At 49.6% G+C, this 14,373-nt stretch overlaps 1 protein-coding gene across 6 annotated transcripts in view; it reads right to left on the bottom strand.

Annotated features, from left to right (window-relative positions):
• Positions 1–4,871: 4,871 nt before the first annotated feature.
• The window catches only part of PIK3R6 (phosphoinositide-3-kinase regulatory subunit 6), a 40,889-nt gene continuing 31,387 nt past the window's right edge, over positions 4,872–14,373 (bottom strand). For all 6 annotated transcript variants that reach the window (XM_064675645.1, XM_064675651.1, XM_064675646.1 and 3 more), the window contains 9 exons: positions 14,095–14,194; positions 13,297–13,419; positions 12,696–12,806; positions 11,162–11,252; positions 10,407–10,477; positions 10,071–10,161; positions 9,558–9,628; positions 8,448–8,560; positions 4,872–7,778 (listed from right to left, as the gene is read on the bottom strand). In XM_064675645.1, coding sequence (XP_064531715.1) covers positions 7,622–7,778; positions 8,448–8,560; positions 9,558–9,628; positions 10,071–10,161; positions 10,407–10,477; positions 11,162–11,252; positions 12,696–12,806; positions 13,297–13,419; positions 14,095–14,194 — 928 coding nt within the window. In that variant the 3' untranslated portion in view covers positions 4,872–7,621. The remainder of the gene's footprint in view (positions 7,779–8,447; positions 8,561–9,557; positions 9,629–10,070; positions 10,162–10,406; positions 10,478–11,161; positions 11,253–12,695; positions 12,807–13,296; positions 13,420–14,094; positions 14,195–14,373) is intronic.

Genomic DNA, 14,373 nt, shown 5'->3' with positions numbered 1-14,373 from the left:
TACATTCAGAGAGGCAGGAATCTGCCCTATGAATTTGTGAATCCTGTTAAAATCCCAAGCCATGCGTGGCTTGATAAAGGAAAAGTAAGAGATACAAAACTACATTTAATCCAATTATGCAACTAAGACCTTATAAAAATCAGTAATCCCATCCTCTGAAAGATTTCCATATGCTGGGATTTTAAACAGCCAATTGTTTCTTCATAATGAAAGTTGCTATTTGCTTTTATTGAAGTTACAGTGACCTTCCTGAAATTCAGTGTTTTCCTTTACAATAGGAGAGAAATTTTCTGCAGTACAACATGATAAAATGCTGCTCAAAATGATAAAAGCAAAATAAAAGTAAATACAGAAGTTAGAGACCTAAAAAGATGAGCAAAAACTACATGTGATTGTTCTAACCAATGTTCTTTGAGAAGCAGGATTGAAGAATGCTCCAGGAAAAAAATTCATAAAACCAAGCCATATAACCTATCTCCTACAGAATTATACTGCAAAGAATCATCACTAGGCCTTCAGCTTCAAAGAAAAACTGCAAAATTACCCATGATACCCACTTAAAACTGACTGAACTATTAATAACAAATTTGTGAGTTTTTTATTAAAGGTGAAGAACAACTAAAAGAAGCAGATGAACAAGAGCTGAGAGTCAATTACGTCCCAGACATCAGAGACAACTTGGACTGACTTCTCACAGAAGAGCCTGAATTTCAAGCTGTATTAGCAGACTGTAATAGTGATTTATTTATTCATTTTTCTAGGTACCGACTATAGCCAGAAATCATGTGTTGCTGCCAATCACACATTACTCATGTAACTCAGACATTGGTTTAATTCTCCACAATTTAGGAAGTTTTAAAAAACTGTAAGGACAAGTGATGTAATTTGCTGGTTTTCCAGAGCTAAGAAAATTATGCAGAGATTCCTAACTCACTTATAGGACAAATTGTTGTCAAGAAAACATTTTACACATCAAATGAACGTTTTAAAATACAAAAAGGGGGGGAAAGAGACCATGCAGGTGCATAAACAGATGCTAAATTGGAGTAGATCTCATTTAAACTTGTTAGGCCTTATATTCCTTGTATGTACTCCTTTTCAAGCCAGGTACAGTTGTTGGACGTGACTGCCAAAGATGACACACTGAGAAGTACACAGCCAATAACTACTTAAAATGTAAAGTGTGTAATTAAAATGTAAAAGTATAATAGAAATTCCAGCTATGCGTGAGTGAAGTGTGACTGAGGTGGCCACCAATGAATGACTGAAGAGAGATGGTGTGAGAGAGAGAAACTGTGTAGATATATATGTGTGTAGACTTAAAAATACTTTACAGGAGTGTCAAGATTTTGAAGGAATGTGTTGCATGAATTTGTTGGACTATAGTGAATCCATACACAGAAACATTCAGCTTTTGAAAGAAGGTGTCCGCAAATTACAAATTGATGATGGATGGGATTGGTTAAATAAGTTGTTTGGTAAATGGGGTTTGTCTGGTTGGCTGTTATCCATCATAAAAACAGGATTGCTGATTTTGGTAATTATTGTAGTTGTGCTATTAATGATGCCCTGTTTGATCAGCCTGTTGCAAAGGGCCCTGCAGCAGACTGTTAAGGCCATCTTTGTTGCACAAATACAAAAAAGGGGGAATTGTCACGGGTGACAGTGGGTCTGTCAGCACCTTGGCACATACTGACGAAGCAATAGATGTTGACCAGATCAAAGTATGCCCCTGAGATGGACTGAAAGAGAGGACTGAAAATGGAGGCCCTGATCCTGACAACATACTGATGCATCCTGAAGAAGCTGTCCTGTGGGAACAGAGAACACTGTCTCATGAGAACAAGGACCTGTTTTGAATGAGAGTAGTTGGGAAGAACATCAACATGAGAGAAAAATAAGAGCAGGTGCTCAGGACTGTTGTGGGAAAGAACTGGGCTGTTTTGAGAAAGAGCAAAGTTGTTGTGAGAAAGTAGAGTTTAGAAAATGCACCTATTAGCTGTAAGAATTCTGGTGTGAAAGTTTGAACTGTCCTATCCGTGTGCATTACGTGTGTTCAAAAACTGTACTTAAGGGGCTGCGCAGCAGCCCCGGCTGTCCCTGCTTTTTTCTTGGAATAAACTTTGCTGGAACCTTTTTTCGTGTCGCTTTGGCCGTTCCGACACTTTCAGCGACAGGGGGAGCCGGGGGGGGTCGGGCTCTGCTCCCAGGAACCAGCAGTAGGACAAGAGGGCACAGCCTGGAGCTGCACCAGGGCAGGTTTAGGTTGGACATTGGGAAGAAGTTCTTCCCAGAGAGAGGGATCAGCCCTTGGAATGGGCTGCCCAGGGAGGGGGTGCAGTCCCCGTCCCTGGAGGTGTTTGAGAAGAGCCTGGATGTGGCATCAGTGCCATGGTCTGGGTGACAAGGTGGGGTTGGGTCATGGGCTGGACTGGATGATCTCAGAGGTCTTTTCCAACCTGGTTGATTCTGTGATCTTTAAACCACCAAAGCTTTGAGTTTTCTGGACTAGCTCTGGTTAGCTTCAATAAACAAAGCTTGAGGGAGTTGAGGATTGAACATCTGGGATCTTAAATTTATGGTCCTTCAAAGACATGTTGGAGTAACCATAAGATACAGAGGAGAATGACAAAGACATTACAGCCTGAAAATGAGAACCTGAATGCAGACCAAAATAGAAAGCAAATTTACATCCTAATCCCGCAGCAAGCACAAAACCCTTTTTGCATCACTCCTGGCTTTCAGCTTCTCTGGAGTGTTCCCAAGGGAGCTTCAAAGGCCCAGGATCACCTGAGTTTTGGGTGGCCATGGAGGGCTCAGTGAGTTCAGGCAAGGGGAGGGAAGAGCTGCCTGAGCAGGGAGCTACTGAACTCACCCTGACGGGATATGAAATATGGATGGGCCTGGGAACACTGCTGTTAGAGCTGATTTATTCCTGGCATCTTGCAGTGGTGCTGCTGGGGAGGTTGTATTACAGACTCATTGATCCCCCATTAATGATGGATTAATGTTTAACGTTGTCCTCCCCCTCCACCAGTCCGTAGCTTTTCACGTGGAGCTGGTGGGAGATGAATTTTCATTGTATGTAAAACTGATCTATACTAGGATTTCTTACCACTGACTTCATTCTGCCTCTCTAATTCCAGTAGAGCCCCCTGGAAAACTGGTGATTCATATTAAATTTTTCACAAAGTGTTTAATATTTACGGCTTTGGGTGTTTTCAGGTTGTCCAAGGCACTGTTTCAGGAGAGGTCATGGGAGAAGGAGGTTGTCCAGAATGCAGAGCTCCCAAGCAGCTGGCTGGGGATCACCTGAACTCCCTGCAAGTGCCAAGGTGCTGTTTGCTGCCTGGGCTGGGCTGGGTTTGTGCAGGAGGAGGAGTTGGCACTGACTTATCCTGGGAGCCAGGCTTGGCATGACACAGCTGGGACTGTGGGGTGACACAGCAAAACACCACACAGGGACACACATGGACTCTGGCCAAGCCAGTTTGGCATCAGCAGCAGATGGAAAGACCACCGAGATGATCAGAGGGCTGGAGCAGCTCTGCTATGAGGAAAGTCTGAGAAAATTGGGATTATTCAGCCTGGAGAAGAGAAGGGTTTTGGGTGACCTAATTGTGGCCTTCCAGGACCTGAAGGAGCCAACAGGAAAGATGGAGAGAGATTATTTATAAGAGCCTGGAATGACAGGACAAAGGGGAATGGCTTCAAACTCACAGAGAGCAGGGTTAGATGGGATATTGGGAAGAGATTCTTCCCTGTGAGGGTGGGGAGGCCCTGGCACAGGTTGCCCAGAGAAGCTGTGGCTGCCCCGTCCCTGGAAGTGTCCAAGGCCAGGTTGGATGGGGCTTGGAGCAACCTGGGCTGGTGGAAGGTGTCCCTGCCCCTGGTAGGGGGAGTTGGAACAAGATGATATTTAAGGTCCTTTCCAACCCAAACCATTCTATGATAACAATGTAAATAAAGGTATTTAGCAGGGACTTTGAAGGGCTGGAAGGCTCCAATGAGGTGAGGAATCCTGCCAGGTAAAACCCCTCACACAGCTGTGCCAGCAGGGTTTGTCTGCAAGCCCTGCTCCAGGCTCTGCTGTTTATGAATGCACCCTGCACTCAGATTTCTGTCCTCTCCCAGTCTCCAGGCAACCGTGTCCACCCTCATCCCTTGAGATCCACCTGCCATGTTCCTCCAGGCTTTTGACCTGGTGCAGAAGATGAAGTTGCTCCAAAGCCAGCAATTTTTGGGTAGAGGGTACACCTGAACACTGTCCCTGTGCTATGGCTGCTCTGGGATCTGCATTTGCTGCCTGCAGTTTCCAGGAGTAAATGAAACAGCCTATGAAATTATTCTCACAACTGGGCTAATTCATTAGCACAAGTTTGTGAGCTGTTTCTGCTCAACTGATGAGCAGTTCCTGTGGTCAGTAGGGTTAGTGGGATTTAGGGGATCCTTGCAGAAAGTCAGGATCATTCATTCATTCACCCATTTCCAGTGGTTCACCCCTTTCCCACCCTCAGGTGACAAGCCCAACTAAGGGAATGGGTTGCTTTGAAGTGACAGACTGTGAGGGGAGCAGGCTGTGGAGACAGAGTGTTTCAGCACAGAGGGGGGTCAAGGGGCAGCCAACATGGGGGTTATAAAGCCACAGAGCACTGCTTCCAAATTTCTGCAATTCAGCCATTTTTTCCCATCCCTTCACAAATGACCTCTTTGGCCATGAAGTCTCTCTCTGTGTAACACAACCTGGAGCCCCAAGGTGGGGAAGAGACACTGGTCAAGAGGGCCAAAGGACACTGGTGACTTTCTGGTCCTGCCAGCTCATTCCCCACCCACCCCAGGCACAGGGAAACATAAAACCACAAACAAATGAATAGCTTCTGCTGGTTTTTTTCACCTAATTTCTTTTAACTGGCATTAAAAGGATTGCACCTTCTGATACAGATCATTCATATATATACAAATAATTTATACTCCATCTACATCATTTACAACTGTACAGAGTAAACTCTGGATGCCACAGACCACACTCCAACCCAGCTCACAGTCTCGTGGCTTTTTAAGCATTTCCCTTGTGTGCTGGGGTGTACCACCCCCCCAGTGAAGCCCCAAAGATGTGTGCAGAGCCACTGGTCACTCCTTAAACCCCATATTATCCCAGCTCACACAGGAGAACAGTTGGTGCAAGCAGGCTGTTCCTAACTTGTCTGTGAGCCTCCTGTCTACTTTCAGCTTCCTTCAGGACCAGAATGTTTCCTGCCTAAGTCTGGCACAGGTGAGCCTCAACAATTTTTGATTTATGAGGTGAAAAACAGTATTGAAGGACCAGATGCTGTGGCTGAGACCTTGCAGCCTTGTCACTCCTGTGGGGGACATTAAGGCTTGAGGACTGTGCTTGGCTCTGCCAGAAGCAAGGGGCTACATCTGCCAGCATTCCAAGGTATCTTCCTTTGGAAATGGTCATGCTGCTGCTGCCCAGTATGATCTTCCAACTGTGCAGGTTCAGGATTAAATATTTCTTGGGACCTGGTGGCTTTTTACACTGCTAAATAACCTGTCACCTGCTGAGAGCTCTGGAGCTGCTGAGCCCCCAGGAGTGTGTTTCAGCAATTGTTTTGGGTGGCATGACACACTCAAAGTGAGAGCAAATCAACCTTTAGCTTGGGAACAGGAAGGGGCAATGCCTGCTGTGCCAGGCGACAGGAGAGGGAACACAGCTGCCCTGTGCTTGCTGGCACAGAGAGGGACCAGGGAGGTTGAACCCCTAAACCCTGATGCATGTGGTAAGAAATAGAGGTAAGATTTCCATGAGACCTAACCAGCCAAGACAACCCACAAGCTGAGAGCAGTTCTGCTGAAGGGAAACTCCTCTCCAGTCCCCCAGACTGGGATATCTGGAGGTGGGCTCCTTGTTCCAGGTGTGGGTGGTTAAGCAGAAGTGACTTTCCAGAGGTGCAGCTCCCCAGGGCTGGGCAGACCTGGCACAGACAGGCCAGAGGGGGGGATTTGTCCCATTTCCTGGGGCTAAATAAGGATTTGCCAGTGTCACTGCAGCTGGTTGGCATTACCCTGGAGCACAGAGCTGGCTCCAGGGATTCCCCAGCAGTGTCAGCCAGAGATGACTGGGGAGAGCTGTTATGTACACCTACAAAGCTAAAAAACACTTTCTTTGGGCTGGTGATCCAAGCAAGCACCCCTGAGTGAAGGTAGCCCAGGTAACGAGTTTTTGGGAGCCAAGAGAACAAAGAAATGATAGTGTCATAGAAGGAATGCCCTGAAACTCCTCCAGTGTGAATTTATGGGGGACTCCCTGGACTCCAGAAACCACAGATCACATTCAGAAAGTCAATAACAACACATGGTATTTCATCCATTATTTCACTCAGCCAGAAACTGGAATGAAGACAAGGTCCTCCTCCAGGATCATCCTGAACACTGGGTCACTCTGACTCCTGGTCACTCTGACTCACTCCACAAGTCCTGGTGGAAGCAGGAGCTGTGCTGTCACTGCTCAGCCTGGCCCAGCTGCAAACCAGGGGAGGGTTTCTACACCATGGGAGCAGCAGGAAAAAGGAACAAAGAAGTCTTTCAGGCATCCTGCCCATCCATCAATCCCAGGAGCACTCCTCTGCACAACGCAGCAGGCACAGACCAAACCAGGACTGCAAGGCAGGCTGGGACACTGAGACATTGCTGGTTGACCTCATGGGAGAGGTCCAGTCCTGCTGGGACTGTAGGAGGTTGTTCCCAGGATGTACAACTGGAGGAATGCACTCAGCACTTGTGAGGTTCCAGACAAGATGCAGAAAGGGTGTACAGTGAAACCACAGAGAAATCCCAAGTGGACTCCAAGGTGCAGCTCAGATGTCCAAGAGCTGCTGTGCAGCCTCCATATCTGCTCAGTGAAGGTCTCTGCTTCGAGCAGAGCCAAGCATATCCCACAGCACTTCCTGGGCAGCACAAGCAGTTCTTGACCTGTTCCTCACTGTCAAATATTGCACCAGATTTCCATGTCCCTGTTTCACACCATTCATTGTTATCCCATGTGGCCCTTTGAAACAATAGCAAGTTTTCCACTGACTTCCAGAGAAGCCTCATTGAACACACACTGTGGCCAGGCTTTCCTAAATCAGGCAGGGGAGTAATTGCTGGTTTGCCCAAATACATCACCCTGTGCCAGAATGAAGAGTTTGCTGTGCAGAACCCAGCAGTCAGGCCCTGATCCCAAGCTGGGCTGTGAGACATCACCACCATAAATATTACTGCCAGCAACTGCCCTGGGATGCACAGCACAGCGAGCACCACCACCACAGCCAGGTTTTCCACCCAATCTTCCTGAAATGAAGAAGCTCAGAGGTTTCCCCTGACTTGTGCAAAAGGTTAAAACTCAGTTCTGCAGCAAGACTGCCCCTTGGCAGGGGGCTGTTATTTGTGGTCACACTGTCACCCAGCAGGGCATGGCTGTCACCCCGAGCCCTATCTCTCTGTCACCCCTGCTCTCGCAGCTTTTCACACCATTACCATTGTAAAATCACCATTGGTGCCTTTTAGTGTGTTTTCTTTTTCCATGTCCTCTGTGATGACCCAATGTCACATCTCCCACACCAGCTCTCTCCTGTTTTCTTCACTGTGTGACGCCTGCAAATGTGTTGATAGGCAGGAGCAGAGACTTGGGCATGTATTTCACAAGCCCCACATCTTCTGTTTCATGAAGGCTGAATTTCATGGTCCTTGTCTTCTGCAAGCAGTAGCTGGGCTCTAGGCAAGGAGACACTTCCAGGCTGCAAGAGCACAAGAACACATTTGCTGCATGTACAGATCTGCCCTTGAGGGCCAGAGCCTCGTCTCAGACCAAACACCAGGTCTCTGCACTGACTGCTGAGGGAGGATGGTCACACTGAAATGTGCAGCTGCTTTTATGCTTTTTTGCAACTGTGTTTGGCTGGAAAGATGAGCTGATGTGTGTCAGTTTGACCACACCACCAGTGTCCATTGCCTGGCCCAGCCTGATTCTCAGGAATGCAGTTTATGAGTGTTACATGAGGCCCACAGACCTTCAACTACCTGCTTGTTTCCAACACATCATATGTCACTTCTACAGGCACATTAATCCCTGCTACTTTCACAGGGCTGGATTCTCTACCCCTTGAGACTCCCTGGTGAGAGGTACAGTCAGTGGAGAGAGCATCAGCCTCAGGAGATAATTCAGGAGATCCAGGATCTGTTTGCCCCTGGAAGTACCTATTCTTCTACTGTCTTAATGACAGCACCTTATGTACAATGAAAAAACATTTTGTTTCTCACACCACCACCCAAAACCACAAAGCACCCCTCTGTCCTGCATTCCCTGGAGAAGGTCTTTTGTCCTGCATGAGGATGAGGACTGGGACTCCCTGGGAAACAGCCCTTCCAGGGAGATGGGCAGAGCCTGGCACACGTGGCACTCTCACCTGATCACGTTCCTGTAGGTTCTTCTGCTGTCCTTGTCCAGATGCACCGTGAAGGGTCTCTGCTCTGTGCTCCTGATTGTGATATTTCGTGTTTTCAACCTGTTTGCCACAGCCTGGGTGGAGAGAGGAGGAGGAGCCCAGTGAGTGTGTCCCTCCCCTCCCTTGGCTGCCTGGTGGTGGGTGGTGTGTGTGACTGCTGGGTGTGAAAGGGACAGATGAGGACATTCGCCTCTTTTTTATTTTTTAACCTTGTGACACAAGGCAAAGCCTTTTCCTGTAATCACAACCTGGTCAAGTTTTGTAAGGGCTGGCTTTCCAAACTGGCAATGCTTGCACAGGCTACAAGGTTTGGGATGTCTGGTGTGGGGCATGGCCTGTTCTCCACGGCTGTGGGGTATCTTTGTGGGCAGTGTGGGTTGCAGCACCTTGCTGTTCCCAAAGGCCAGGTGAAAATAAGCAAAACTGTGCTGGCTACTTAAAAACACCAACTGAGAGACTGGAGACTCCAGGGCCTGAATGACCAAGGGACACCAACACTTAATGCCACCCAAACTGCAGGGACAGTTCCCGTGAGGCAGTGTGGTCTCTGGAGTCTACCTGAACTCTCATGCAAAACAAAAAGGACAGAAGCCCAAGATTTCAGTCCCTTCTCTTACATCTCCACCTTTCTGAGCTGATAAATAGATTAACTGAACTTCCTGCTTCATGTCTGTGCTTTGTTAAATTATTTTTTGGGATTTCTGTGGGGAATAACATGCAGGGTCTGCAGCTGAAGGTGTGGAGTAAATGGAGTTGGTAGCCAAACTACAGACCCTCTCCTGCACCCAAGTGGAGCCACGAGGACTGGGGCTAAGCTTTATTTCTCTGCTTTGTCCTGTGGACACAGCTCAGTCATTCAGGGTCTCCTGTGACAGGATTCCACGTTGCATTGACCAGCAGGGGCTTTGGCATGGACTTTTCCATGGAACATAACTACAAAACACCCTCTAAGCACGATGGTCCCAAAGCCTTCTCCTCCCCACAGAGTGTTTCCCCTTTCACTGCTGTTGCAAGGGATTTCCAGGCAGTGACCAAGCCCTCCAGGGCCGTGAGGACCCCACAGGTACTCACTGAGAACGACCGTCCTGACAAGTTGCTGGTCCTGATGATTTCAGTGATGGTCACGTTCAGACACATCAGGTCTGCAACAGAAGCAGCATGTTAATCTCAGGCCATGGCAGGATCTCAGCTCAGCTTGCAGTAGGGCTGGTGCCATACCCCACACTTGGGTGCACTGCCTGTGGGATACATAGGACAGCAGAAAAGGAAGGCTCTGGCAAGCTCCATGGGCTAGGGATTCATGTAGGATCATGCTCAGGGTGGGAAGCTCACAGGGCAAGGTGAAAGAGGAAGGCTGGAGCAAAAGGAAGATGCTGCCAAGCTTAGATCATGTCTGAGCCTCAGACACATCATTCATGAGAAAACACACCACCAGACTGTGGTGACACCAATATATGCCCGTCACCGATTCAACCCCACAGCCCAAGCACAACTGGCACTAAGGACTGTGCTCAGATTTACTCTGTTGAGCACTTGAAAACTCAGCAAACCCTCCTCACGTGGTTCCAAGCAGGAAGAACCCACCTTCAGCCTCCTGAGAAGGGATGGCTTTCATCAGCAGACCTGTGGAGCGCAGGGACATGTCCAGCTCCTTCTCCCGGTCACTCACCACGACCTGCAGGCAAAGCTCTGTTAGTTCCTCCTGGCAGGGAGGTTGGACATGGAGAGGTCTGGGGCAGGTTTTCACAAACACAGGGTTAGCTACCAGGCTTTTAAAGCTCACCACAACCTCTCTGTCCTCTCCTGAAGAGCAATTCCAGAGGAAAGAAGGAGGGCCAGAGTCCTCCTTTTAGGAGATCTGTGCCATGCTGGGTATCCCTGTGAGCAGAGACATTTTGGGCTGCTGAGAGCTCTGCTTACCTTTCTGTATGTTACTGTGAGATCTATGCCAGGGCCATCCAGGGTTGTTTTCTTCTTGGTCATGCTTAACTCTGCAAGAAGGGAACCAAGTGGGATTGAGGTTTCACTCGTGCCACCCGTCTGTGGTGAGCAGAGGGGAGTCCTCCCATGGGATGAGCCACCCCCTCCATCACAGAGTGGTCTGGCACATCAGGCTTTCTCTCCTTGCCTATGGGGGCTGAGGCTCTGTGTACTCAGCACCTCCAGTGAGATGGACTCACTCGAGGGTCTGTGCCCAGCCTCAGTGGTAAACATCCATTGGATTGGACACCACAGTGCACTGATGGAGGGGCTGGATGTGCCTTCTGTAATGGCCCAGCCTTCAAGCACTCTTGTTCCATAACTGGCACCTCGAGGAAGCTGGATTTCTAACAGGGAGAACACCTGGCAAAGGGGATGGCTGTAAAGCCCAGCTTATTTCCTCAACAAAACTAGGGTGCTGATCCAACTCCACAGGGTCCTGGAGCCAACCAAGGCGCAGTCTACAAAAGCTGGTTGAGACCAGGAGCCAAGTGACCACAAGGTCTCTCATTTAGCCTGGTTTCATGTGCCTGAGAGGGAGATGGAGGTGTTTAGGGAAGCCTCCTGCTTGTCCCATAACATGGCTTTGGCTGCTGTGGGCAGAGGGACGGGGTGAGTGGGGTCTGGGAATGGCAGGACCCCTGCCCAGGGTGGCAGCCCCTGCTGCAGGGCTCGGCTTGGTGGGACACACACACCTCTGTGGGAGATGCTGTCCTGCCCCTGGGTGCACAGCTCGGTGAGGAACACGTCCTCAGCCGGCTCCTGTGCCGGGTCGTTGAAGAAAATCTGAAAGAGAGGAAAATCTCTTAAGAACGTCTCCTCGGTCACCTGTGGCCTCACCATGGCAGCCAGGGCACCTATGGGATGGGGAGAACTGCTTTGGCTCTGCTTCCTGAAGCCCAGGAGCATGGCAGACCTTGGTCCTGGTCAGCAGAGCCACGGGCAGTGTCCCCTGCCACTGGATGTCACTGTGCACTCATGATGAGTCAGCTCCCAGCCATCCACCCTCCCGCTCACAGGGAGCAGCTTCCCAGGTCTGACTGAGATGTTGGCTGAGCTTCAAGGTACAGTGTATCTATCTGATACACTTAAATCATCAGGTCACTCCAGCCCTATGAATTATTTTCTTTTCGTGGTCTTGTACTGAGCGAAATGTGAGGAGAAGGTCCTGGAGAACCTCTCCTAGCCCTACATCCAGCTCCTGTGGGACTTGAGTCGCACTGCTAGGAAGCTTTCAGCAGCCAAAGGGGAACAGTGTGCTCTTAACCAAAAAGGCAAAACAGGGTCAAGTGTTTCCAGATGAAGCAATATCACACCCTGTATGGCAAGAGATTAGTTTAGGTGTGTCTATCTGAAAACCACATCTGGAATCAGTTCCTCTTCCCCTGCTTGAATCACCCACTCTCTCAGTTGCTGTTGGCTTTTGTCTTGGGAGGAGAAATGAGTGGAGTAAAAATTCACCAAAAAATCAAAATCCCCAGCCACACAAGCTGAGGACCAGGTGCTCCAAGTCTTTACAGGATACATGTTATTAGTTCAAGTCCTGGTGATGCTACACCAGGAATTACCAAAGCTCTTCCAGCTCTTTGCATGTGCCAATTTGCTCATCCAAAGGCTGCTCCTGTGCTGTTGCCACAGTGGCTACAAGTAGATTAAAAGGAGATCTGTGCATCAGTGCCAGCCTAAGCTTTGAAGGGGGGAACTGCCAGAGGAGCAGAGCAGGGGACTGATGTTATGTGCCCGAAGACAGTTTATCTTGGCTCTCAGATCTGGCATATCAGGTGCCAGGTCTCACTCTGACACCTTTTCAGAGAAAAGCTGAGAGGAAATAAATAAAATGGTGTTTCAGGAAACCCTGCAAAGCCCCTGTGAGGTACAGAAAGGTTTTGGCAAAACTGCTCAGAAAAGTCCTGTTTGCTTACAGAACAAGCAGCAGGAGGTACCAGGGCTCCTGAGCAACCCCAAATCCAGCAGAGCAGGTAATCTGTGTCCCTTCAAGGCTCACTTTTCTGACCTGTGTGATCCTGAAATAGCCTTTCCAGGATCACTGACTCCAGCTGAGCTGTGCTACACAGTCACTGAATCTGGGAGCCTGGCAAGGAAGGGACAGGCTGGGGGGCACAGGGATCCAGGCTCAGATCTGCTGGAAGTCCCCAGGCCCTGCTGACTCTGCACAGCTCCACAAGCCCATGCAGGGCCACGTGAAGGCTCAGGAGATGTGACACCCACCTTCACAGCATAGACCTGGAAGCAGACGGGCTGCAGGCCCATGCGGACGTAGTAAGCGATGACGTCTGTGATGAACAGATCGGTCACGAGCTGTTTGCTCGGCGAGGGAGGCTGGGCAGGGGGGCAAATCACATCATGGCTCAGTCCACAGTCACTTCTCAGAAACCCTGCCACAAACCCTCCCACCTTCCCAGACAAACAGTGAGTGATGAGCTCTGGCTCTGCCCTCACTGGTCAAACCAAATGGGAGAAGCCAAGGCTGTGCCCACCCAACAGCCTTTTTTTTGTAGGCTGTCAATGATGGCTCAAACTGCCAGGAAATGAGAGCCAGGGGTATTTCAGCAAACACCTCATCTACCTTTTCTTTCTTGAAATCTGCCATTTCCTGTCCCTTGGCCAAAAAACCCCACCACAGCAAACGGGCCTTGTGGGCTGGGGCAGTGTCAGCCACAGCCACCTTCCAGCTGCCGAGCCCAGGGGAGGGTTTGCAGGAGAAAAGCTCTGTCTGGGGCACAGAGGAGCCCTGCAGGGGCACAAACTCATCCTCAGGTGTCTTTGGGAAATGGGCCAGGCTGGGGAGGTGGGAAGGGTCTCCTCGTACCATGGTGGCCAGCTTGGGAATCACGTGGCACAGGGTGTTGATGTTGCTCTCGTACCACGGGTCGGCTCTGCCCAGGTACCCGGCCACCTCACAGAGCTCCTCGTGGCCACTGGAAGGGTGGTCCTGTGGGAGAAACACAGCTCAGAGGATATACCAGGAGCCACAGAGAAGCCAGAGGGAGCTGTGCCCTTCCCTGCTTGGTCCAGAGAAGATGGCAAACTCACTTAGGGGGTGCTCTAGGGCAAAAACTAAGTGAACAATGAAAAGAAGAAATAATCATTTTTATAAGAGCATGTTTGTCAGGGTTCACAGCCAGCTCTGGGCCAGCTTAACATATTATGAGAAGTGCAAGTGTTTATTTGTCACTGTCTTGAGGCTGTGAGAAGGGAAGAGACATGTCCAAGATAAACTGCAAGGTAGTGACTTACAGATCTAGAACTGGGGCTGTTGACCAAGGAGGCAAAGCCCTCAGTGAGCAGCAACTGCTTCCCCTAAGCATTTAGGAGGTGGGAAAAGCACAAGTCCTTTGCTAAACCTCGTCAGTCCTCCTATAGGGTCATAGAAGCAGGACTGAATGAGTTGCCACCCATCAGGGAGGCTGGAGCAACCTGAAGCTCCGTGGAGCTGATGGGTTCCCAAAAACAGCCTGCCCAACCACCCTGACTTGGCTCCCACTCTCCTTGTTCTAGGAACAGGGCATGAACGGATGGGAATTCCTGTATCCCCCCTGCTCTCCCTCCAAAAACACCGTCATCACTTGCTGGCAGCAGCACCCGGAGCTGCCGTGCTCAGACTCACCACAACAGCCGAGGGGTTTGGCTGCCCTGCCACCACCGGGATGTAGTAGAACTGCAGGTTCAGCCTGGGAGTCAGGAAAACCCGCCGTGTTTCCCGTTTCCTTGAAATGGAAAAAGAAACAGTGGTGTCCCAAGGGGAAGAGGGAAGAACATGGTTCGTGGCCAAGGCTGGGCAGTGCCAGGAGATTGCAGCTGCTCAGCAGCAGGAGCATGTGCCCTCCTCGTGTGCCTCCCTTTGCTCTGTGTGACAGGATGGCAGTTGGCCCTGGGTTCCCAAACT

This window comes from Pseudopipra pipra, chromosome 19, assembly GCF_036250125.1.
Source record: "Pseudopipra pipra isolate bDixPip1 chromosome 19, bDixPip1.hap1, whole genome shotgun sequence".
NCBI lineage: Eukaryota > Metazoa > Chordata > Aves > Passeriformes > Pipridae > Pseudopipra > Pseudopipra pipra.
This window is presented reverse-complemented; position numbering and strand designations above follow the sequence as displayed.